The sequence below is a fragment of the Bos grunniens genome, chromosome 10 (genome assembly GCF_055505025.1).
Source record: "Bos grunniens cultivar Pamir isolate PY7600 chromosome 10, Bosgru_T2T1.0, whole genome shotgun sequence".
NCBI lineage: Eukaryota > Metazoa > Chordata > Mammalia > Artiodactyla > Bovidae > Bos > Bos grunniens.
Genome location: NC_141174.1, coordinates 32,057,350 through 32,084,716, shown reverse-complemented (window position 1 = coordinate 32,084,716; position 27,367 = coordinate 32,057,350). Strand labels below are relative to the sequence as shown.

The window sequence follows — 27,367 nt, the reverse complement described above, 5'->3', positions numbered from 1 at the left end:
CCTAAATTGAGTAACTACTTTAAAAAATAACGTGGTAATCATGTATTAACATGGGTCGAAATAATTGTTGCCTCTGAGGAGCCAAGAGGATGGTATTGGGGAGCTTCACACAAGTAGTTTCAATTGGGTTGTCATTAATTCTACTTCACAAGTTATATGGTGGATTCATGGAAATTTATTATACTTTTTAACTTGCGTGATTGTGTAGTCATTTTGTATATATCAAATGTTGCATACTGAAAGCCTTTGAAAATGAAAGGTTCAATGAGAACAGTTAAAATTGTGTGTTTTCAATTAGTTATTTAATACAATTCAAAATAAAATATGAATTTCAAAGTTTCACTGTGAATGTGATCCATATGGCAGGTTAATGGGAAAAAAATGCTTATTCTCTTTTATCACCTTGTCCCACTATTTTAAAGAAAGAAAAGTTTGAGATACTCTTTGATTATCTTCGCAGAGAAGGCCAGAAATGCGATCTTTTCCCAGAAAACTTTCTTTCTCTTTGCCATAACGTATTGCAAGTAACACTTATTTTAGTTTTTTCCAAATTTTTTGAAAGCAAATCAAAAAAAAGAGCCATCCAAGCAATACCAAAGGTACACCAAAGTGTTACTATTGCCATGTAAATATTTGAATAATTCTTAGAAGGATTTACACCTAAAGGCAAAAGGAAATCACATTTAAATTATTCAAGCACAACTTTTGCTTCCAATCTTCTCCTTGTAAACTATATCACAGTAGTGTAAACCCATAAAAAGTCAACTTTTAAATTCTAACCACCAATTGTTAAAGACCAACTAAAAACTAAAAAGTAGAATTTCTGAAATGAATATCGTATTCAACAGAATATGGAATTATAGTTACACATTTTAATTTACAGTAAATGTTTTGTAACATATCTATTACATGAAGGTTAAAAAAATGCTCTACTTCTATGTATGGTTTGAAAAGTGTGGAAATATATTAAGCTGAATTCTGAACATGTTACAAGATGGATTAGAATACAGATACAAATGTGCATAAGAGTTTGGGATACATGTATGTTAATTGGATCATTTCTTTTACTTGCTGTAGGAAATTTCTAAAAATAAGCATAAGATATAAAAAAAACTTTTAGAAACTCAAATTTTATTTAATGTATCATTCACAAATATATATTCCTACTCTGCCATTGGTTTTGGAGAAGGAAATGGCAACCCACTCCAGTGTTCTTGCCTGGAGAATCCCATGGACAGAGAAGCCTGGTAGGCTGCAGTCTGTGGGGTCACAGAGAGTCTGACACAACTGAAGCAACTTGGCGGCGGCGGCGGCAGCCATTGGTTTATTCTTTATGGCTACAAATATGCCAGATATTTTGTAACTTTTTATTATGAAAATCAATTTGAAATAATTAGAAACACAAAGAATATGCATTATCCCAACAACCGTCTCACACTATCAGTCATGTCTGGCTCTTTGCAACACAATGGACAGCAACACGCCAAGGCCTCCTTGTCCATCACCAACTCCTGGAGTTTGCTCAAACTCATGTCCATTGAGTCGGTGATGCCATCCAACCATCTCATCCTCTGTCATCCCCTTCTCTTCCTGCCTTCAATTATTCCCAGCATCTCACACTATATTGAGCCTCAATAAACATTGGCAGTATGCCCCTAATCTCTGTGCTATTTTTTTCTCAATATCCTTTAATATTTTATATCAAAATGTAAATAATCATATGAACTTTGGTGGCATTCTGGGTTTTGCTAATGAAGAAAATATGTCCTTCAATAAAAACTGCCAAGGAACACATGATAAAGTATGACTATTGAGCAAAAGAACACATTTTAACTGTACTTAAGATTATTTTAGGACGAGAAAGAGACTAAAATGTAAACCTATGGCATACATTTAGCAAACTTAACTTTATGAAAGACAGCATAATTTCACTGACCAAGATGAATGTTGAAAAGACTTTGTTTTCCAGTTTAATGGCCCATTAATTGGAGTCCCTTACCCAACTCCCTCAAATTTATACGAAAACATCTATGAAGTCCCCATTCCAGCTAGGTAATTATTGTTTAGTCGTTAAATCATGTCCAACTCTTTTATGACCCCATGGACTATCGCCCGCCAGGTGTCCATGTGATTTCCCAGGCAAGAATACTGGAGTGGGTTGCCATTTCCTCCTCCAGGGGATCTTCATGACCCAGGGATTGAATGCACATCTCCTGCATTAGCAGGTGAATTCTTTACCAGTGAGCCACCAGAGAAGCCCTCCAGCTAGGTAATGAGAGGATACAAAAGTTTCCTATTCCATAGTGAAAAAGAGAACAAACAAAATGAAAATCATTTTCAGTGGTCCCAGAGAAAAGCAATGGCTGCAAGAAACCTTGATTAGCTAAATTCTAGAGAGGAATAACGGAGAAGGCAATGGCAACCTACTCCAGGACTCTTGCCTGGAAAATCCCATGGACGGAGGAGCCTGGTAGGCTGCAGTCCATGGGGTTGCTAGGAGTCGGACACGACTGAGCAACTTCACTTTCAATTTTCACTTTCATGCATTGGAGAAGGAAATGGCAACCCACTCCAGTGTTCTTGCCTGGAGAATCCCAGGGACGGGGGAGCCTGGTAGGCTGCCGTCTATGGGGTTGCACAGAGTCGGACATGACTGAAGCGACTTAGCAGCAGCAGCAGCAGCAGCAGCATCATAGAGGAATAAACTTTTCATAAGTGAGCGGAGAGATGTGGCATCTTTCCTACCTGAGCTGGCTGTATATGGGCATGGCAGACCTGCCAGAGAAGGTGGGGAATTGCAGACACAAAGTGAAATTATTCATTCTTTAAATGGCAGGGTGGGTTTGCAGGATGGATTGGAATCCAAATGTGCCAACCCCTCAAAAAAGATCACTCAGCCAAATAATTCTCTCACTCCCCACCATTCCAAATTTTTCCAAAATACTGGCATTGTAGGAGGGACAGCACAATGCAGTCTTCAGCATAATTGCTTCTATTTCTGATCCAATACCATATACACCACACATACTATGTTCTTTTTCAGTATCGCCTTTCTAAATAAAGTGACTGCTACAGATTATTTCACTTCTGTGACCTAGTGATTAAAAAACAAAACCCCCAAATGTCTATATATGTCCTTTTTGGTAACTTAATCAGAAATAGGTAAACATTAGAGCTGAAAGATTTATAAGTATTCTTCCTGAACTATTAGTTATTTTTCACTCCCTGACTGCTAAATTTATCTCTCTCCTTATGTTAGTTGCTCAGTCATGTCTGACTCTTGTGACTCCATGAACTGCAGCCCACCAGTGTCCTCTGTCCATGGAATTCTCCAGGCAAGAATACTGGAGAGGGTAGCCATGCTCTCCTCCAGGGAATCTTCCCAACCCAAGATTCGAATCCACATCTCTTGCATTGCAGGCAGATTCTTTACTGCTGAGCCACTAGGGAAGCCCCACATACATGCATAATGGGGTGCTATACCTGTGTTCTTTGGGCTAAATTTAAAAATATGTTAATAATAAGAATGATGCCTGATATGATGATGCTAATTTGGGGCAGAAGTGAGCCAAGAGCAGTGGAAAAGTTTCCCAAAATATATGGTCTGAAGATTTGCTTTGCTCCTTTAAGGAAGTTACAAACACGAAAAGGCCATATAGAATAAGCCTTTATACAAAAGACTTCTTGGATATTTTACAGTTGAAATTTAGGTATGTACGTGATTATTTAATATCTGGGAGGGGCTTTGTTTCTTCCGTGTGCATTTGAAAGTGAACTTACCTACTGGAAAATATACTAAACGCATGTTGCATAGAATTCATCCTTTGTACCTACTGTTTCCATCACACATGAGCTTTAAATGCTTGTGTAAGTGGTAACATACTTTGTAAGAATTCTTCTGTTCCATTTTCCCATAATTAGTGTACTCTGTGGCCCAAACAAAGGAGAAAGTTTGATGGAAAGCATTTATTTGGGACTTTTTTGTGGATTGTCAGGTGGTTGAAAATTTTAAAACATCTTTGGCCTCTAAGTCCTGTAAGATATATGCTATCTTTCTGGTTATACATTTATTTCAAATTTTATTGATGCTGTGGCTATGAATGATAATACAATTCTAAGATTAATATCAACTGACTTACCTATTATGTAGTCACCAAAGCCAATGGTACTTAAAGAGATGAATGCAAAATATAATCCTTCATTGTAAGTCCAGCCCTCCATTTTCATGAAAAGTAATGGTGGTAGCAGGATGAAAATGGAAAGTCCAGTTACCAAGAAAAAGAGGAGCTCACAAGTTCTAATTTGTGTCTAAAGAAAAGAGAAAAACAAGAAAGAAAGAAGAAGAGAGGAGTGGAAGGGAGAAGAGGGAGGGAGGAAGGAAGGAAGATGTTAACATCAGCCTAATGGCAATCAGAGAGCTATAGTCGATTCAGTTGCCACTTCCTCTTACAAATCCTTTCCTGACCCAGCATGTTCTACTGTACTCTGACTTGCAGGTTTCCTTTGCATCCAGCAGTATATCCCAGCTCCATCAACTGAATCATCATCTTTCTCATGAATCTCTGTTGCTAATCTTTTATTTCTTCTGTTTTCTCTCTTCATGCATTGCACTTTTTGTGACTTTTATATAAAACAATCCCTGTCTTCCTGCCCTCCCTAGGTCTTAGACTAAAATGTTCTTTTGCTTTGCAACCTGCTTACTCTCACCTCTAGTTCTGGGTCCTTACTGCAAAATGGCTCTGCAAGAGTGTAGAATGGACAATCACCAAATGGAAGCTCAGGACATTAAGTTTTTTAAGCAAATAAAATAATCTTATTCTGATAAGAGACAGTCCAACACCTTAAATTGTTAGAGAAAGTATTTTCCCATCTAAAAATGGGATAATCCATTTATATAGTTCTACATCATATTAATTGATTAAATGTCTTTTATGGTATAATTAAAATTCATTCAACAAGCCTTTTTTGAGTGTTTCCTATTAGTACCATGGGAGATACTCAAGATACAAGGTAAAAATTAGACAGTTGGTACACACAGAGGTTATAGTTTTGGGAGGGAGAGGAGAGAGACAGACAAGTAAAACAATATTAGAAATAATATGTTTTAAACTTTTACATATAGAGTACCTCATACTGGACAGACCCTGTGCTAAGAACTTTACATATTTTTATTATTATGTTCCTGGAACACCTTGTAAATATTTCCTTAAATTTTAACACATATTATATGCTTAGTGCAATGATTACACTAATTTTATAAATTGTGGGATTTGTAATACTTTCTAAATTTGGTAGGTTATAAAGCTGATGTTATAAAAATTTTTACATGTCTTGTTTCTCCAAAAATTTGGAAACAGACACTCGTTATCAACTTTGGAGATACTCTAACCTGTGTAAGATACCCAAAGCAGAATACAGCAGAATTAGAGGAAAGTGGAAGAAATAGATAGCTGACTTTTAATGTCTTTTGGAGCCATTTAAAGAGCTTTCAGAAAAGGGGAAGACTGATATTGAAGGTTTCATTTTCTGTAGAATTACTGTTAATAGCTCCTTTTGTTTAACTTTGTACAGTGATAATAAGCTCAGAGCATTCTATATCACTGATACAATTTTATCTATTATTTGGTGCATTTGAGTGACTGTCTGATGAGTTTGTTTAGACATGTGTGTAAGCATATTACAAAGTCCAACTTTAGCTCTATGTAGGTTTTGAAAAGCAACTTTTAAGCAATCTCAAATCTCTGATATGGCGAAATCCTTGATCTCAGATATAATTACAAGGATTGGTAACATGGCTCCAGGAAAAAGAAAATGGGCAAAATCTTTCCAGATGCTGTCTGATCTCCCTTGAAGGGCAAAGAAACTTCTCTGGTCGAACTATTCCACGTAAGATTTTTGATCCCTAAGGAATGCTCAAAGCTCTTGCCTCTTTGTCCATTTCTCCCAGAATTCACCTCTAAGAAAGAATTACTGGTAGGAATGGGTCAAGTCCAAGAATAGTCATCACCACCACTCTGGGATAGGTGGTTGAATGATTTTCCAGGAGTTTCTTTCTCTGGACTCCACTTCCTTGAGTCTAGTGGGAGAAACACCAGCCAGGGCCTGCTCTTACTGGCACTGCTCTTTGCTAAGAAGGCCTGGGGTAGCTGGCTTTGACCAGGCCTGTTTAGACAACAAACTGACCTTTTAGTTATTTCTCTTAAGCCAGTGGATGTGAGTCCTGAGAGGAAGAGAAAAGAGCATGCTGCCTCAGTTGTCTCCTTAAATTGGGTAAGTTAGGTGTTAGGGATCACTGCTAAAGTGCAGCCTGGGTCACAGGAATTCCTCAAGGCAATAAGAGCAAACAATTTACCTGTCCTTATCCTCTCAGCATCTCTTTTTCTGGGACACCTGGGCTATCAGGAATGGACCATCCATCCATGTCATCTCTCTTTGTCTCATATGCCTCAACTCAACACAAATTTGACTAACAGTTTTCCAAACAGTCTCCTTTAATTATAGGCATATTTGTTTATATAACATATATAAATAAATTAAAGCCCTTATAAATAAATTAACATTAAATTAAATTTAAATAAAATAATATTAATTCCTTGCCCATAGCAGTGCTGACAAATGTATTGTGGACAGAAAAGAGCTCAGAACCTAATATCAGAAAAATTTAAGTTGATTCTTTCCTCTAGAAAACCTAGATGTTAGGTTTTATACCATACTTATTTCAGAAGGTGGTTTAGGGAATTAAACAAGATCATGGTTGTGAAGTTGCATTTATACTATATTATTCTACAATGTTCTTTGGAATATTACTCCTTTTTTCTGAAGAAAAATTAAACACTATATAGTTATATTGGTCTGAATACCATTTATTGATCTAGGAATTCCATAAAAAAATAGAGCAAGCACACACCAGACGTATAACTACATATACATGTGTGTGTGTGTGTGTGTGTGTGTGTGTATACTTTTAGCATGTGTTTAACAAGAATATAATGTGTTGTGTGTTTATTCTACTTAAGGTTATGAACCTAAGCACATGTAAAAAAATCATTTGGTAGACTTTACCTCTTTCATTTCCATATTCTGAAGATATTTCTCAAATTCTGAAAGTGGTTGTAATAATGCATTACTCACAGATTGCAGGAATATGATAGTTAGAGGGATCCCCAGTAAAGAATAGAAGACACAGAACATCTGGCCCATAGGAGTTCTGGGTGCAATTAACCCATAACCTGATGGATAAGAGACAAATTTAATATCTGCTCAGTATTACTTTTGATGCACTTTTGATGTTTTGTTGTTGATGTTTTCTTATAAGAGATACTCCCAGAAGCACACACAGCTTTTGAGAGAAGCATATTATGCAGTCATTTCACATCCAGGAATTTTTCCTAAGGAAATGACCAGAAAACTGAGAAGTATGGATTTTCCCCTCAGGACAGAAACCAGAGGTCATGGTAACACTCTGACCTCATGTGGACCCATAAAATGCAAGATCTTAATTCTTTTATTGAAATATAATATACAACTAAGACTTCTGAAACAAATATCATTTTGCTGGAAATTTGCAGGCATTAGTCTCCATAACTGCAAATACACATCCTATTTTTAGTAAGGGAAAATAGATCTGAGTATGCCATACTTGAGGATCACGGTCATCACTTATTAATCTTCTCTATTCCCATGAGAAAGAAAATTCCATGACAGTGCCCGAGGTCTTTGCAGTCTAAGGTGGTATTTTCCAGGAATCTCCTGGGGGTCTTTGTCTACAGCTATCTTAAGCTATGCTTTTTTTTTTTTTGCAAATCCTAATGGCTCTTGGTTGATAATAAACTATCTTAGAATTGTCTAAATTTCAGCAGAAATCTATGCTGACTTTGTAATGTTTTGTTTTTAAGTTACAAAGTTCTCTAGCTACAGAATAGCTGAATTCCAGAGAAATTGTGGACATCATAGTTTATCAGAAATCCTGGAAAATCTGGCTGGATCTGGCTTTGTTTTTTATCTCACCAATAGTGTTGGAAGACTAGGTGGAAATGCCATTGCCAAGACCACCCATTAAAGAGAATGGGAACATAGAACTTGTTATGGAAGGGACAAATGATTTAAAGATAGAAAATAAAGGGGAAGCTACGTGTACTGATGAAACATCATCTTAAAAATAAAAGCAGGCTCTGAATTTGCAGGTTGAAGGGTTATGACTCATGTAGACAAAGTTCCATGCTATGATAAAAATTTAAATTACTGACCTCCTAAATTTAAAAAATAAAACTAAATTAAACTAAAAATAAAGCACCTTACTTACCTATTGTGCTTAATGTAGATGTCACAAATGAAAACGAATTCCTAAAATCCCAGCTAAAATAAATAGCTCCATTTCTTACGGGGATTATTCCATGTTTTATAGACAAACTCAGTATCTACAAGTTCAAACAAAAAAGACAAGCATTAATTTGATGAAATGTATAACCTGACCTTTCCCTTCTGAAACAGCGTATGAAAAAAATCTACCGTTGTGGAATTTAGACTCTAGCAGGGGGAGACAAACGCAATCATTCTATAACATGTTGAGACGTGATAAGAGATAAGGAGAACAAAGTGGAATGGATATGTTGGAGGGGTATAATCAGGGAAAATCTCATCAAGAAAATAAGATAGAACAAGGACTTGAAGGCAGTGAGAAAGTTAGCCAAACAAGTATTAGAGGAAAGAGTATTCCCAGCAGGGGAAATAACCAGATCAAGGGTAAAAGCCTTAAGGTAAGACCCTGGAATATTCTAGAAACATCAAGCTAGAGAAAGGTTGAGGACAGAATAATAGAAGAGGAAGTCAGAGAGGAAGCAAAGGAGGAGCACTGGATTCTGTAAGATCAAAGAAGTTTAGTTTTCATCTGAATGCAATGGAAAGGATCTCTGGAAGACAATGAGCAGAGAAAGTGACTTAGATACCAGAAAGACACCAAAAGGATTACTTTGGTTGCTGTATTTAAAAGGGGATGTAGAAAGCAAAGTTGAAGCCAAGAGATCTATTAGGAGAATACTGCAGAACTCAGGATGCTCCAGAAAAGTCCAACCAGATTTTGGCTTAGTGAGACCAGCGACAACAGTGGTGATGGGGAGCATGTTTCTGAAGCCCCAGCCAGCAGGATTTTCTGAGAAACTAAAGCTAAGTCTAGAAAGAGCATAGACAAAGATGACTCTGAGAGCTTTCACGTGATGGTTGAGGGGTGGTGGCAGATTTTTCTTTTGAAAGGAAAAGGACGGTGATCATTTTTGGAAACGATGGATCTAAGTAGTTTGCTATACATTCAAGTGGAGATTTCAAACTAGTTCAATTCAGTGGCTCAGTGGTGTCCAACTCTGCAACCCCATGGACTGCAGCATGCCAGGCTTCCCTGTCAATCACCAATTCCCAGAGTTTGCTCAAACTCATGTTCATCAAGTCAGTGATGCCATCCAACCCTTTCATCCTCTGTTGTCCTCTCTCCTCCTGCCTTCAATCTTTTCCAGCACCAGGGGCTTTTCAAATGAGTCAGTTCTTCCCATCAGGTGGCCAAAGTATTGGAGTTTCAGCTTCAGCATCAGTCCTTCTAATGAATATTCAGAACTGATTTCCTTTAGGATGAACTGGTTGGATCTCCTTGCAGTCCAAGGGACTCTCAAGGATCTTGTCCAACACCATAGTTCAAGAGCATCAATTCTTCGGAGCTCAGCTTTCCTTATAATTCAACTCTCACATCCATACATGACTACTGGAAAAACCATAGTATTGACTAGATGGACCTTAGTTGGAAAAGTAATGTCTCTGCTTTTTAATTTGCTTGTCTAGGTTAGTCATAGCTTTTCTTCCAAGGAACAAGCATCTTTTATTTATTTTTTTTAAATTTTATTTTATTTTTAAACTTTACAATATTGTATTAGTTTTGCCAAATATCGAAATGAATCCGCCACAGGTATACCCGCGTTCCCCATCCTGAACCCTCCTCCCTCCTCCCTCCCCTACCCTCCCTCTGGGTCGTCCCAGTGCACCAGCCCCAAGCATCCAGTACCATGCATCGAACCTGGACTGGCAATTCGTTTCATACATGATATTATACATGTTTCAATGTCATTCTCCCAAATCTTCCCACCCTCTCCCTCTCCCACAGAGTCCATAAGACTGATCTATACATTGGTGTCTCTTTTGCTGTCTCATACACAGGGTTATTGCTACCATCTTTCTAAATTCCATATATATGCGTTAGTATACTGTATTGGTGTTTTTCTTTCTGGCTTACTTCACTCATCTTTTAATTTCATGGCTGCAATCACCATCTGCAGTGATTTTGGAGCCCCCCAAAATAAAGTCTCTCACTATTTCCATAGTTTCCCCATCTATATTCCATGAAGTGATGGGACCAGATGCCATGATCTTAGTTTTCTGAATGTTGAGTTTTAATCCAACTTTTTCACTCTCTTCTTTCACTTTGATCAAGAGGCTCTTTAGTTCTTCTTCACTTTCTGCCATCAAGTTGGTGTCATCTGCACATCTGAGGTTACTGATATTTCTCCTGGCAATCTTGATTCCAGCTTATGCTTCCTCCAGCCCAGTGTTTCTCATGATGTACTCTGCATATAAGTTAAATAAGCAGGGTGACAGTATACAGCCTTCGTACTCCTTTTCCTATTTGGAACCAGTCTGTTGTTCAGTCCAGTTAGTTAGAACTGGAACAGTCCAGTTCTAACTGTTGCTTCTTGACCTGCATACAGATTTCTCAGGAGGCAGGTACCGTGGTCTGGTATGCCCATCTCTTGAAGAATTCAGCACAGTTTGTCATGATCCACACAGTCAAAGGCTTTGGCATAGTCAGTAAAGCAGAAGTAGATGTCTTTCCTGGAACTCTCTTGCTTTTTCAATGATCCAAAAAATGTTGGCAATTTGATCTCTGGTTCTTCTGCCTTTTCTAAATCCAGCTTGAACATCTGGAAGTTCACAGTTCACTTTCTGTTGAAGCCTGGCTTGGAGAATTTTGAGTACTACTTGGTTAGCATGTGAGATGAGTACAATTGTGAAGTAGTCTGAACTTTCTATGGCATTGCCTTTCTTTGGGATTAGAATGAAAACTGACCTTTTCCATTCCTGGAACCACTGCTGAGTTTTCCAAATTTGTGGCATATTGAGTGCAGCACTTTCACAGCATCATCTTTAGGATTTGAAATAGCTCAACTGGAATTCCATCACCTCCACTAGCTTTGTTCATAGTGATGCTTCCTAAGGCCCACTTGACTTCGCATTCTAGGATGTCTGGCTCTAGGTGAGTGATCACACCATTGTGGTTATCTGGGTCATGAAGATCTTTTTTGTATAATTCTTCTGTGTATTTTTGTTACCTCTTCTTAATATCCTCTGCCTCTGCTAGGTCCATACCATTCTGTCCTTTATTGTGCCCATCTTTGCATGAAATATTCCCTTGGTATCTCTAGAAGAGATCTCCAGTCTTTCCCATTCTATTGCTTTCCTCTATTTCTTTGCATTGATCACTGAGGAAGTCTTTTCTTATCTCCTTGCTATTCTTTGGAACTCTGCATTCAAATGGATATAGCTTTCCTTCTCTCTTTTGCCTTTACCTTCTCTTCTTTTCTCAGCTATTTGTAACACCTCCTCAGACAACCATTTTGCCTTTTGCATTTCTTTTTCTTGGGGATGGTCTTGATCAGTGCCTCCTGTGCAATGTCATGAACCTCAATTCATAGTTCTTCAGACAACTCTGTCTTTCAGATCTAAACCCTTGAATCTATTTGTCACTTCCACTGTATAATCATAAGGGATTTGATTTAAGTCATACTTGAATGGTCTAGGGGTTTTCCCTACTTTCTGCAATTTGGCAATAAGGAGTTCATCATCTGAGCCACAGTCAGCTCCTGGTCTTGTTTTTGCTGATTGTATAGAGCTCCTCCATCTTCGACTGCAAAGAATATCATCTTCTGATTTCGGTATTGACCATCTGGTGATGTCCATATGTAGAGTCTTCTCTTGTGTTGTTGAAAGAGGGTGTTTGCTATGATCAGTGTGTTTTCTTGGCAAAACTCTATTAGCCTTTGCCCTGCTTCATTCTGTACTTCAAGGCCACATTTACCTGTTACTCCAGGTGTTCCTTGACTTCCTACTTTTGCATTCCAGTCCCCTATGATGAAAAGGACATCTTTTTTGGGTGTTAGTTCTAGAAGGTCTTACAGGTCTTCACAGAACAGTTCAACTTCAGCTTCTTCAGCATTACTGGTTAGGGCATAGTTTTGGATTACTGTGATATTGAATGGTTTGCCTTGGAAACAAGCAGAGATGATTCTGTTGGTTTTGAGATTGCATCCAAGTACTGCATTTCAGTCTCTTTTGTTGACTATGATGGCTACTCCATTTCTTCTAAGGGATTCTTGCCCACAGTAGTAGGTAAAATGGTAATCTGAATTAAATTCACCCATTTCAGTCCATTTTAATTTGCTGACTCCTAGAATGTCAATGTTCACTCTTGCTATCTCCTGTTTGACCACTTTCAATTTACCTTGATTCATGGTCCTAACATTCCAGGTTCCCATGCAATATTGTTCCTTACAGCATCCAATTTTACTTCCATCACCAATCACATACACAACCCGGTGTTCACTGCCAAGCTCTTCCCTGACCCACACCTCTGCCAGAGACTCCTGGACACTCACAGGCAAGTCTGGGTCAGTCTCTTGTGGGGTCACTACTCCTTTCTCCTGGGTCCTGGTGCACCCAAGGTTTTGTTTGTGCCCTGCAAGAGTCTGTTTCCCCAATCTTGTGTATGTTCTGTAATAAAATCCCACTGGCCTCCAAACTCCAATTCCCTGGAGGTTCTCAGTCCCTTTGCCAGATCCCCAGGTTGGGAAATCTGTTTTGGGTCCTAGAACTTTCTTAACAGTGCAAGAATTTATTTGGTATAATTGTTCTGCAGTTTGTGGTTCATCTGCTCTGTGGCTCTATGGTAGGGTTTATGGCAACCTCCTCCAAGAGGGCTTATGCCACATGCTGTGTGACCCAGATCTCCTGTGCCCAGTGCCCCGGCAGCAGGCCACTGCTGACCGGTACCTCCACAGGAGACACTCAAACCCTCAAAGGCAGTTCTGGCTCAGTCTCTGTGGGGTCTCTGGGTCTTAGTGCACACAAGATTTTGTTTGAGCCCTCCGAGCATCTCTGGAGGGTATGGGGTTTGATTCTAAATGTGATTTTGCTCCTCCTACCATCTTGATGGGGCTTCTCCTTTGCACTTGGATGTGGAGTATCTTTTTTTGGTGGGATCCAACATTCTCCTTTTGACGATTGTTCAGCGGCGTGTTGTAAATTTGGAGTGCTCACAGGAGATGATGAGCGTACATCCTTCTACTCTGCCATCTTGTGTGTATATATGTTTCAAATATGCAAGCGATTTCAAATAGGCAAATGGTTATACAATATGGAGTTTGTGAGAAAGGCCTAAGCTGAAAATATAAATTTATGAGTTACTGGAATTTAAAGGAAATGAGTTGAAATAGAAAACAGGAAAGGTGTGAAGACTGAGCCCAGAAGTCCTTCAAAGGAACCAGCAAAGACAACTAGCAACAACTAATAAAAATTAGGTGGAAAATCAAAATTAGAATGTGAGATCTTGGAAGCCATATGAAGGTAGTTACCAAGAGGGAGAAAGCAATCGACCATGCAAACGGTTGCCAGGTAAGGACAGATTGTCAAATTTTAATTATGGCCACGTCCTTGAGTGAATCTATAGGAAAGAATGTATGGATTTCTGATTATTTCAGAAATTTAGGCAGGCACCATAATAATTTGTACACAGTATATATCTTCCCCGGTGGCTTAGATGGTAAAGAATCTTCCTGAAATGCAGGAGACCTGGGTTCAATCTCTGTGTCAGGAAGATCCCCCAGAGAAGGAAATGGCAATGCACTCCAGTATTTTTGCCTGGAAAATCGTCATGGACAGAGGAGCCTGGTGGGCTAGAGTCCATGGGGTGGCAAAGAGTCAGACACAACTGAAAGACTAACACACATACACATACAAAGAAAGGCATAGAGACCACCTTAGGGCTATCTGTGAATTAAAGCAATGGAATGGACGCTTTATTCTTGCCTGTTCACCTAAAATTCCATTAAAATAACACTAAAATTATATACTGGTGTGCTGCAGTCTATGGGGTTGCAAGGAGTTGGACATGACTGAGTGACTGAACAACAGCAACAAAATTATACAAAACAAAATAATGAAACATAACATTTATGTTATGTTATGGCAAGAAGCATAGAGAAATCTGATTTGTGGAGAATTTCTAAAAGACATTTAAAAGTTATATTGATTGCTAAAGAAACAGTATAGCACAGGAAACGATACTCAATGTTTTATAATAACCTATAAAGGAGAAGAAACTGAAATATATATATATATTTATTTATTTATATTTATATGCATATACACACACATGCTGAAAGCTCAAAAGAAAAATCGGGGCAATCTGCATGGAGATGAATGCTGCTTTCACACAAAAATCCCAAAGGTACTTCAAACTCAGCATCATTCATTAAACATCAGCTAGACAGACGCTGCCGTCTGTGGGGTCGCACAGAGTTGGACACAACTGAAGCGACTTAGCAGCAGCAGCAGACAGACATATATAATAGTTATCAAAGGAAGAAAGGGAGGAAAGGAGGAGGCAGGATTGGGGAGGGGCAAAGGAAAGAAGAAAATAAAAAGGGAAGGAGGGAGGGAAGGAAGGAGGAGGGAGAGAGGGATAAAGAGGATAGGAGAAGAGGGAAGAAAGGTTGGTTTTCTTTCAGTGTTCTATAAAAAAATCTGCATAACTCTGACAGCACAGGAAAAAAATAGCATAAAACAATGCTTATACAACTCTGAATATACTAAAAACCATTGAATTGTAAACTTTAAATAAGTGAATTGTGTAACATCTCATTAAAGCTGCTATTGTTAAAAAGCACATAATGACTTATATAGTTGCCACCACAGTCAACATTTAGAGCTATTCTGTCAACAAAACACAAAGGTCTTCCTCATGCTCCCTGTTTTCGGTCGCATGTACCACCACCGCCTTCTATCCCTAACCTCTGGTAACCACTAATCTGTTTTCCATTTCTCTGATATTGTTCTGATGCTCTTTTAAATGTGAATTTAGAAAGATGGTAACGATAACACTGTATGCGAGACAGCAAAAGAGACACAGATGTATAGAACAGTCTTTTGGACTCTGTGGGAGAGGGAGGTGGGGGATGACTTGGGAGAATGGCATTGAAACATGTATAATATCATATAAGAAATGAATCGCCAGTCCAGGTTCGATGCATGATACAGGATGCTTGGGACTGGTGCACTGGGATGACCCAGAGGGATGGTATGGGGAGGGAAGTGGGACGGGGGTTCAGGATGGGGAACACGTGTACACCCGTGGCGGATTCATGTTGATGTATGGCAAACTCAATACAATATTGTAAAGTAATTAGCCTCTAATTAAAATAAATAAATTTAAATTAAAAAAAAATAATTCCAGACATTTCCTGAAATCCTCTACCCTTTCCTTGATTTTCTTAAATTATTAACCACACATGTAAAGGTCTTTAGATCACAACTTCGTATCAAATTATAGATGAGTCTCTTTCTAAAGACTGTAGTTTCACTTAGTTTTCAGTCAGTTGTTTCTACATTTAATTATACTTCCTATTTTTTAATTGGATTCTGGCCATTGTACATGAAAACTTGTAGAGACTCTGGATGTTGCTATGTTGCCTAATAGATGGTTCCGGGTTTTGTTTTGCAGGCAGATAGAATACCAGCAGATCACCCTTGCCCTGCTGAGAGTTGTTTTCAAACTTGGTTAGGGCTTGCTCTAGTTTCAGGGTTACTTCTAAGGTGTGTTGTTTCTGGTATCTCAATGGGCCTGGGCATTTACTGAATCCCTCTAACTTGCTGAGCCTGGAATTCTAATTTCTGTCTCTCCAGCATCAGAGCCCTGCTAAAGTCTCTGCATGGTTCTTTAGAATCACAGATGCTGCTTTCATTTGCTTTTCTGAGGTCTTGGTCTGAACATGCACAATTTAGAAGTGGACCAATGGTTTGAGAGGAATTCATAGCGGATTTAGAATTTGGGGGCTTTCTCACTCTGAAGATATCTCCTCTTTGTGATTTTGTCCTCAGATTCCAACTATTAAGCGTCCTCAAGCTCTGACTTTTCGATGCTTCAACCCTGTAAAATTACAGCTTTCTGCTAGGGCTTGTTGCCCCTCACCATGCTGGGTTAATAGGGGAGTCCCCACAGAGGAAAGGACAAGTAACCGTGGAACTCAGCTCACATGCCTTATTTTATTTTTTAAAGGATTTTTTAATGTGGACCATTTTAAAATCTCTATTGAATTTGTTACAGTATTGTTTCTGTTGTTCATGTTCTGGTTTGTCAGCCACGAGGCATGTAGGAGCTTAGCTCCCCAACCAGGGATGGAACCCACACCTTCTGTATTGGAAGATGAAGTCTCAACCATTGGACCACCAGGGAAGTCCCTCGTGCTTTCTTTAAATGGCCCTGTCCTTTTGGGTTCTGCCTCATTTGCTTACACCACTGTTTTCTGTTCTCTCTGTAATTTATGCTTTGTTTTATAATTGTTATCAGTGGTAGAGTTAGTCCAACACTAGTTTTTCTCTCCTGATCTTCAGCATTTCAGCATATCTTATATAGTTCCTATCAGTCAGTTCAGTTGCTCAGTTGTGTCCGACTCTTTGCAAACCTATGAACCACGCCTGGCCTCCCTGTCCATCACCAATTCCCAGAGTCAACACAAACCCATGTCCACTGAGTCCGTGATGCCATCCAACTATCTCATCCTCTGTCATCCCCTTCTCCTCCTGCCCTCAATCTTTCCCAGCATCAGGGTCTTTGCAAATGAGTCAGCTCTTCGCATCAAGTGGCCAAAGTATTGGAGTTTCAGCTTCAGCATCAGTCATTCCAATGATCACCCAGGACTGATCTCCTTTAGGATGGACTGGCTGGATCTCCTTGCAGTCCAAGGGACTCTCAAGAGTCTTCTCCAACACCACAGTTCAAAAGCATCAATTCTTGGGCGCTCAGCTTTCTTTATAGTCCAACTCTCACATCCATACATGACCACAGGAAAAACCATAGCCTTGACTAGACAGACCTTTATTGACAAAGTAATGTCTCTGCTTTTTAATATGTTATTTAGGTTGGTCATAACTTTCCTTCCAAGGAGTAAGTGTCTTTGAATTTCATGGCTGCAGTCACCATCTGCAATGATTTTGGAGCCCAAAAATATAAAGTCAGCCACTGTTTCCACTGTTTCCCCATCTATTTCCCATGAATGTTGGGACCAGATGCCATGATCTTTGTTTTCTGAATGTTGAGCTAAACCAACTTTTTCACTCTCCACTTTCACTTTCATCAAGAGGCTCTTTAGTTCTTCTTCACTTTCTGCCATAAGGGTGATGTCATCTGCATATCTGAGGTTATTGATATTTCTCCTGGCAATCTTGATTCCAGCTTGTGCTTCATCCAGCCCAGCGTTTCTCATGATGTACTCTGCATATAAGTTAAATAAGTAGGGTGACAGTACACAGCCTTGACGTACTCCTTTTCCTATTTGGAACCAGTCTGTTGTTCCATGTCCAGTTCTAACTATTGCTTCCTGACCTGCATATAGGTTTCTCAAGAGGCAGGTCAGGTGGTCTGATATTCCCATCTCTTTCAGAATTTTCCACAGTTTATTGTGATCCACACAGTCAAAGGTTTGGGCATAATCAATATAGTTCCTATAGCCTTGTGATATCTGCTCTGTAATTTTTCCTCTTATCTGTATTGGTCTTATCCCTTTACATTCTTATACTGTTCTGTTTTCTTTATATCTCTTATTACTAAAAATGCTTGTCTTTTTTTTCCATCTCCAGATGACAGAAAACTAGTGCTATTTAAGTAAAACACAGAGAAAGGCTTTCTTTAAAATCTTCTATCTACATCTCTCTTAAACACAACTGGCAAATTTACGACTCTCCCTTTGTCTCTTACCTGCAAAAAGATCTCAAGTTCTTCTGAAGTTATGTTGACATAGGTCTCCATTAAATTTGTTTCAGCATCCAAAAAGGCAAGTTTCAACTCTTCCTGAATGTCTGTCTCCAAAGCTTGAAATATCTTTGCTCCCATCATGCAGTAGCATATAAAACCAATGAGCAGTACATACCTAGAGGCTTAAGAAGCAACTGGCTCTATTAAAAAGCTAAAGACCAGTGTAATGAGAAACACAGGAGGTCAGATTGCTTTAATAAAAATGTCTTCTCCACAAAACAAAACCAAACAAACTAAAAGGGTCTCTTCCCAATAAAGAAAGATAGCAATCTTATATTGAAACAAATATACAAAAGTAAACAATCCCAAAATAATCACAGCAAAATGAAATTGGGATTCCAGTTTTATCCTGACATGAAATATCCTGGACTGTGAAAAATCATGGGAAATTTTCTGTTTCTGAGGATGTTAGTTAACCAGAGTAAGGGAGGGGAGTTTTTCCAATACCACAATTTAATCACTCATATGCTGGCAGTTAGAGGCAGATGAGTCCAATACAGCTTATTCTTAGGGAAATAATTATTGTATGCTTGAAAATATGTATTATTACTTAGTTTGCCCAATCCAGATGGATTTGGGTGGATTATTTACCCAGAGGTCTCTTTTTCTAATCTTCATTTTCTGTTCCTCTGTGCTGCTCAGTAGGAAGGAATAAAAACTACCTTTTAAGTAGAAAGATAACCATTATCTTAATGAGTTCTGGCTCTTAATATTAAAACAATTCAGCCAAATGATTGTCTTGCTTCTCAGAGAAATTCCTTGTAAATATCCTTCATTTTTATTTAGTAGTCCCATCAGATTAAACCTACCTCCCTACCAATCTCTTCCATCAGAAACTGAATTAGATCTCAATAGTATAAGCCCCCAGAACCTTGGGATAACTTTGTTATTGTTTGATTTACAAACTAAAAAGTAGCCTTGTATTACTGAAATGTCATAGTCATAACAGTTAAAACACTTCCTTAGGTATTAAATATGAAGTCAGTATACCAGTTGGAGTAAATACTTTAAAATATTAAGTGCACTACTGTAGAAATAGATGATGGATACATAGATAAACATTCTTCAAAGGATAGTAAATTTAATCTCTCTGTGTACAGATAGTTCAACTTACGTTAAAACAATAAAAGTGGGAACTTTAATTTTCTTCCAAATTTTGGCATGATGTTATTGTTTACTGGTCTATGTTTAAACTAAAGAATAGTATTAGATTTCAAGAGAAAGGGACCTGTGCTAAGTACCATCTATCAGATTCATTTTTGTTCATATTTTATATTAGAAATTAATTCTAAGGTTTACCATGAGAGTATGAAAAATGAAAATGGATTCAGTAATGTCCAAGTCTATGCCCTGACCAGTAATGCTTAAGAAGCTGAAGTTTAACTGTTCTTTGAAGACCTACAAGACCTTCTAGAACTAACATCAAAAAAAGATGTCCTTTACATCATAGGGGACCGGAATGCAAAAGTAGGAAGTCAAGAGATACCTGGAGTAACACTCAAATTTGGCCTTGGAGTACAAAATGAAGCAGGTCAAAGGCTAACAGAGTTTTAGCAAGAGAACACACTGGTCATAGCAGAACCCTCTTCCAACAAAACAAGAGAAGACTCTACATATGGACATCACCAGAAGGATACCAAAATCAGATTGATTATATTCTTTGCAGTCAAAGATGGAGAATTTCTACACAATAAGGAAAAACAAGACCAGGAGCTGACTGTGACTCAGATGATGAATTCCTTACTGCCAAATTCAGACCTAAGTTGAAGAAAGTAGGGAAAACCACTAGACCATTCAGGTATGACCTAAATCAAATCCCTTATGATTATACAGTGGAAGTGACAAATAGATTCAAGGCTTTAGGTCTGAAAGACAGAGTGCCCGAAAAACTATGGATTGAGGTTTGTGACATTCTACAGGAGGCATTGATCAAGACCATCCCCAAGAAAAAGAAATGCAAAAAGGCAAAAGAGGTGTCTGACGGGGCCTTAAAAATAGCTGAGAGAAGAAGAGAAGCAAAAGGTAAAGGAGAAAAGGAAAGATATACCCATTTGAATGCAGAGTTTCAAAGAATAGCAAGGAGAGATAAGAAAAGCCTTCCTCAGTGATCAATGCAAAAAAATAGAGGAAAACAATAGAATGGGAAAGACCAGAGATCTCTTCAAGAAAATCAGAGATACCAAGGGAATATTTCATGCAAAGATGGGCACAATAAAGGACAGAAATGGTGTGGACCTAACAGAAGCAGAAGATATTAAGAAGAGATGGCAAGAATACACAGAAAAACTATACAAAAAGGATTTTTACAATCCAAAAAATCACAATAGTGTAATCACTCACCTAGAGCCAGATGTCCTGAAATCTGAGGTCAACTGGGCCTTAGGAAGCATCACTACGAATAAAGCTAGTCGAAGTGATGGAATTCCAGTTGAGCTCTTTCAAATCCTCAAAGATGATGCTGTGAAAGTGCTGCACTCAATATGCCAGCAAACTTGGAAAACTCAGCAGTGGCCCCAGGAATTTGAAAGGTCAGTTTTCCTTCCAATCCCAAAGAAAGACAATGCCAAAGAATGCTCAAACTACCACACAATTGCACTCATCTCATATGCTAGGAAATTAATACTCAAAATCCTCCAAGCCAGTCCTCAACAGTACGTGAACTGTGAACTTCCAGATGTTCAAGCTGGATTTAGAAAAGGCAGAGGAACAAGAGATCAAATTGGCAAAATCCACTGGATCATTGAAAAAGCAAGAGAGTTACAGAAAAATAATGCTTTGTTGACTATGCCAAAACCTTTGGTTCTGTGGATCACAACAAACTGTGGAAAGTTCTTCAAGAGATGGGAATACCAGACCACCTTACCTGCTGCCTGAAAAATCTGTATGCAGGTCAAGAAGCAGCAGTTAGAACTGGACATGGAACAGCAGACTGGTTCCAAATCGGGACAGGAGTACATCAAAGCTGTATACTATCACCCTGCTTATTTAACTTATATTCAGAGTACATCATGCAAAATGCCAGGCTGGATGAAGCACAAGCTGGAATCAAGATTGCCAGGAGAAATATTAGTAACCTCAGATATGCAGGTGACACCACCCTGATGGCAGAAAGCAAAGAACTAAAGAGCCTCTTGATGAAAGTGAAAGAGCAGAGTCAGACATTGGCTTAAAACTTAACATTCAGAAAACTAAGATTATGGCATCTGGTCCCATCAACTCATGGCAAATAGATGGGGAAAGAATGGAAATAGTGAGAGACTTTATTTTGGGGGACTCCAAAATCACTGCAGATAGTGATTGCAGCCATTGAAATTAAATGATGCTTGCTCCTTGGAAGAAAAGCTATGACCAATTTAGCCAGCATATTAAAAAGCAGAGACATCACTTTGCCAACAAAGGTCCATCTAGTCAAAGCTACGATTTTCTCCAGTAGTCATTTATGGACTATAAGGAAGCTATAGAGTTGGACTATAAGAGTTGGACTATAAGGAAGCTGAGCACCAAAGAATTGATGATTTTCAACTGTGGTGTTGGAAAAGACTCTTGAGACTGTAAGGAGGTCCAACCAGTCCATCCTAAAGGAAATGAGTCCTGATTATTCATTGGAAGGACTGACGCTGAAGCTGAAAGTCCAGTACATAGGTCAGCAAAGAACTGACTCATTTGAAAAGACCCTGATACTGGGAAAGATTGAAGGCAGGAGGAGAAGGGGACAACAGAAGATGAGATGGTTGGATGGCATCACCAACTCAATGGACATGAGTTTGAGTAAGCTCTGGGAGTTGGTGATGGACAGGGAAGCCTGGCGTGCTGCAGTCCATGGGGTGGCAAAGAGTCGGACATGACTGAGGAACTGAACTGAACTCAACTGAATGTCAAAAATCTCTTATTACACCATTAGAGAAAACAACTCCCCAGGAAGTCTTCACCAAGAGTAGGCTAGAGCTTGTCAGGCCAAGCTTCAACTCAAATGTGTGTGTACCTGTACTGAGTTGCTCCAGTCATGTCTGACTCTGTGTGCCCCTATTGACTGGAGCCCCCCAAGCTCCTCTGTCCTTGGGATTCTCCAGACAAGAATACTGGAGTGGGTTTCCATGCCCTCCTCCAGGGGATCTTCCCAGCCCAAGGATCGAACCCATGTCTTTTATGTCTCCTGAATTGGCAGGCGTATTCTTTTACCACTAGCACCACCTGGAAAGTCCTCCACTCAAATAGAATACCTTAAAGCAGTCCTACCTTTTGAAAATTTTTCTTTATCTTTGTTTTCCATGGTGTGCTTAGACAATACTCCTTCAGCATTGGAGTGGTGATTTAGAATCCTTTGAGTAATCTCTTGTCAACATCATAATTCTCTCTGGAACCTTGGGAAGGGCTAGTTTTATAAATAGTCCCCCTCCTTTTAATCACAGTGTACTAGTTTCCCATGGCCACAGTTTACCTCAGCCTCAGTGGTTAAATTAGCACAAATATATGATTACAAGTTTGGAGGTCATATATTCAAACTGGGCCTCATGAGGTGAAGTCAATGTTTTGACAGGACTGCATTACTAGGGGAAAATCTGTTTCCTTGCCTTTCCAGTTTATGGAGGTTGTCTGCATTCCTTGGCTCATCCCTCTCCCTCCATCCTCAAAGTGAGCAGATAGCATCTTTGAATTTCCCTGTGATACTAACTTTACTGCCGCCATCTTCCACATATAAGAACCCTTGTGAAATTTTGCCTACTCTCACCATCCAGAGTAATCTCCCTGTCTCAAGTTCAGTGAATTGACAGCCTTAATCTCTCTCTTGCCAAGTAAAATGCTATATATATTAAATAAATAATACAGTTAAAAATCTTGACTCATAAGACATGGACACTACCTAAATGCCCACCAACAGATGAATGGATAAATGTATACAGTCATATATGCATCTATATATGGATAAAGATATATATATATATATATCCCATTGACTATGCCAAAGCCTTTGACTGTGTGCATCACAATAAACTGTGGAAAACTCTGAAAGAGATGGGAATACCAGACCACCTGACCTGCCTCTTGAGAAACCTGTATGCAGGTCGGGAAGCAACAGTTAGAACTGGACATGGAACAACAGATTGGTTCCAAATAGGAAAAGGAGTATATCAAGGCTGTATATTTCACTCTACTTATTTAACTTCTATGCAGAGTACATCATGAGAAACGCTGGGCTAGAAGAAGCACAAGCTGGAATCAAGATTGCCGGGAGAAATATCAATAACCTCAGATATGCAGATGACATCACCCTTATGGCAGAAAGTGAAGAAGAACTAAAGAGCCTCTTGATCAAAGTGAAGGAGGAGAGTGAAAAGTTGGCTTAAAGCTCAACATTCAGAAAACAAAGTTCATGGCATCCAGTTGCATCACTTCATGGCAAATAGATGGGGAAACAGTGGCTGACTTTATTTTGGGGGGCTCCAAAATCACTGCAGATGGTGACTGCAGTCATGAAATTAAAAGACACTTACTCCTTGGAAGGAAAGTTATGACCAACCTAGGCAGCATATTCAAAAGCAGAGATATTACTTTGCCAACAAAGGTCTGTCTAGTCAAGGCTATGGCTTATCCAGTGGTCATGTATGGATGTGAGAATTGGACTATAAAGAAAGCTGAGTGCAGAAGAATTGATGCTGTTGAACTGTGGTGTTGGAGAAGACTCCTGAGAGTCTCTAGGACTGCAAGGAGATCGAACCAGTCCATCCTAAAGGAGATCAGTCCTGAGTGTTCATTGGAAGGACTGATGCTGAAGATGAAACTCCAATACTTTGGCCACCTGATGTGAAGAACTGATTTATTTGCAAAGACCCTGATGCTGGGAAAGATTGAGGGCAGGAGGAGAAGGGGATGACAGAGGATGAGATGGTTGGATGGCATCACGGACTCAATAGACATGGGTTTGGGTGGACTCCGGGAGTTGGTGATGGACAGAGAGGCCTGGCATGCTGTGGTTCATGGGGTCACAAAGAGTTGGACATGACTGAGTGACTGAACTGAACTGATGTCCCATTTATATATACACATACACAGCTTCTCTGGTGACTCAGTCAGTAAAGAATCCACCTGCAATACAGGAGATCTGAGTTTGATGCCTGGGTTGGGAAGATCCCCTGGAGGAGGGCATGGCAACCCACTCCAGTATTCTTGCCTGGAGAATCCCCATGAACAGAGGAGACTGGTGGGCTGCAGTCCATGGGGTTGCACAGAGTTGGACACAACTGAGCAACTAAGCATAGCACAAACATACACACGCAATATAATACTGCTCCGCCATAAAAAAAAAAAAGATGAACTCTTGCCATTTGAGAAAACATGGATGGACTTTAAGGTATTTTGCCAAGTAAAGTAACATACAGAAAGATAAATACTATGTGATTTCATTCATGTATAGATATAAAAACAAGCTGAAGGAACAAAAACAACACATAGAGGGAATTCCCTGGTGGTCCAGTGACTAGGACTTAGTGGTTTCTTTCAGTGCTATGGACCCAGGTTCAATCCCTGATTAGGAAACTAAGATCCTGCAAGTCATGAGACACAGCCAAAACAAAAAACAACAGATACAGAGAACAGAGTAGTGGTTACTAGAGGGAAGAAGAAGTAGAGTGAAACAGGTAAAGAGGGTTAAATGTATGGTAGCAAGTGGAAACTGAATTTCTGGTAATTAACACACAATAGTATATACAGAATTGGAGAAGGAAATGGCAACCCACTCCAGTGTTCTTGCCTGGAGAATCCCAGGGACAGGGGAGCCTGGTGAGCTGCCGTCTATGGGGTCGCACAGAGTCGGACACGACTGAAGCGACTTAGCAGCAGCAGCAGCAGCAGCAGCAGTATATACAGAAGTCAAAATATAATGTACAGATGAAACTTATCTAATGTTATAAAGCAATATTACCTCAAATTTAAAAAAGGGATTGTGAAAAAATCTATTTGACCTTGGGTTTGGTGACGACTTTTTATATACAACCCATGAAAAAAATTAAATTGGACTTCAGTATAATGAAAAACTTGTGTTCTCCAAAAGACACTGTTAAGAGAATGAAAAGGCAAGCTACACTTAGAGAAAATCTTTGCAAAACACATACCTGTTAAAGGACTAGTACCCAAAATATAGAAAGAATTCTTAAAATTCAAAAATAAGAAAATGAACAACTCAATTTAAAACAATTTAAAACTAGCCAAAGACTCAAACACCTCACCAAAGCTACACAGATATCAAGTAAGCATATCAAAGAATTTTCATCATGTGTCATTAGAGAATTGAAAATTAAAACAACTATGAGATACCACTTACATACCTATTAGAATGGTCACTGACAATACCAAATGCTGGTAAGGATGTGGAGCAATAGGAACTCTCATGCATTACTGGTGGGAATGCAAAATGATCACCACTTTGGAAGACAATTTGGCATTTTCATATACATATAAACAGATTCTTACCATATGATCTAGCAGTTATGTTCCTTGCTATTTAACTAAGTTAATTGAAAACTTGTGTCCATACAAAAACCTGCACACAAGTGTTTATTACAGATTTACTGGGATTCCCTGTAGCTCAGCTGGTAAAGAATCCACCTGCAATGCAGGGGACCCCGGTTCGATTCCTAGGTGAGGAAGTTTCACTGGAGAAGGGAATGGCTACCCACTCCAGTATTCTGGCCTGGGGAATTCCATGAACTGCATAGTCCATGGGGTCACAAAGAGTCAGACATGGCTGAGCAACTTTCACTTTCACTCATAATTGCCAAAACTTAGAAGCAACCAATAGGTCCATGTATCAAACTTTGATAAACTTATACAATGGAATGTTATTCAGCATTACAAAGAAATTAGTTATCAAGCCGTTTAAGACATAGGGGAACTATATTCATATATTGCTAAGTGAAAGAAGCCAATCTGAAAAGACTGCATACTATATAATTCCAACTGTATGACATTCTGGAAAATACAAAACAATAGAGAAAACAAAAGACCAATGTTCAATAACCAAAAAACAAGCACTCTAATTTAAAAATGGACAATGAATTTGATGCCTTTCCAAAGAAGGTATACAAATGGCTAGAAAGCACATAAAAGATATTCAGCATCATTAATCATCAGATCAGATCAGATCAGTCTCTCAGTCGTGTCTGACTCTTTGTGACCCCATGAATCGCAGCACGCCAGGCCTCCCTGTCCATAACCAACTCCCGGAGTTCACCCAGACTCATGTCCAATGAGTCAGTGATGCCATCCAGCCATCTCATCCTCTGTCGTCCCCTTCTCCTCCTGCCCCCAATCCCTCCCAGCATCAGAGTCTTTTCCAATGAGTCAACTCTTCGCATGAGGTGGCCAAAGTACTGGAGCTTCAGCTTTAGCATCATTCCTTCCAAAGAAATCCCAGGGCTGATCTCCCTCAGAATGGACTGGTTGGATCTCCTTGCAGTCCAAGGGACTCTCAAGAGTCTTCTCCAACACCACAGTTCAAAAGCATCAATTCTTCAGCGCTCAGCCTTCTTCACAGTCCAACTCTCACATCCATACATGACCACAGGAAAAACCATAGCCTTGATTAGACAAACCTTTGTTGCTTCCTGACCTGCATACAAATTTCTCAAGAGGCAGGTCAGGTGGTCTGGTATTCCCATCTCTTTCAGAATTTCCCACAGTTTATTGTGATCCACACAGTCAAAGGCTTTGGCATAGTCAACAAAGCAGAAATAGATGTTTTTCTGGAACTCTCTTGCTTTTTCTGTGATCCAGCGGATGTGGGCAATTTGATCTCTGGTTCCTCTGCCTTTTCTAAAACCAGCTTGAACATCAGGAAGTTCACAGTTCACATAGTAATGCAAATCAAAATCACAATGAGATACCATTCCATATCCATTAGAATGGCTATTATTTTAAAAAAATGAAAGACAAGTGTTGGTTAGGATGTAGAAAAATTAAATCTCTTGTGCATTGCTGGTGGGAATGTGAAATGGTACAGCTACTGTGGAAAGTAATTTAAAAATAGAATTACCGTATGATCCAACAATTCACTCCTAGGTGAAAACCCAAAGGAATTGAAAGCAGGGACTCAAACAGATGGGGCTTCCCAGGTGGCTCAGTGGTAAGGAATCTGCCTGCCAATGCAGAAGACACAGCTTCAATCCTTGGGTCAGGAATATCCCCTGAAGAAGGAAATGGCAACCCACTCCAGTATTTTTGCCAGGGAAATTCCATGGGTAGAGGAGCCTG

At 39.2% G+C, this 27,367-nt stretch overlaps 1 protein-coding gene and 1 long non-coding RNA gene across 4 annotated transcripts in view; one reads left to right on the top strand and one right to left on the bottom strand.

Annotated features, from left to right (window-relative positions):
- LOC147364261 (uncharacterized) overlaps window positions 1-27,367 on the top strand; it is a 62,454-nt gene that overhangs the window by 21,908 nt on the left and 13,179 nt on the right. The gene's annotated exons all lie outside the window — the stretch shown is intronic.
- LOC147364262 (potassium channel, subfamily K, member 16-like) lies at window positions 281-20,511 on the bottom strand. Its single transcript, XM_086318893.1, has 6 exons — window positions 20,462-20,511; window positions 18,065-18,236; window positions 8,303-8,417; window positions 7,063-7,229; window positions 4,140-4,308; window positions 281-660 (listed from the first exon to the last, which is right to left on the bottom strand). The coding sequence occupies exons 1-6, from the start codon at window positions 20,509-20,511 to the stop codon at window positions 449-451; spliced, it is 885 nt and encodes a 294-aa protein (XP_086175019.1). The 3' UTR covers window positions 281-448.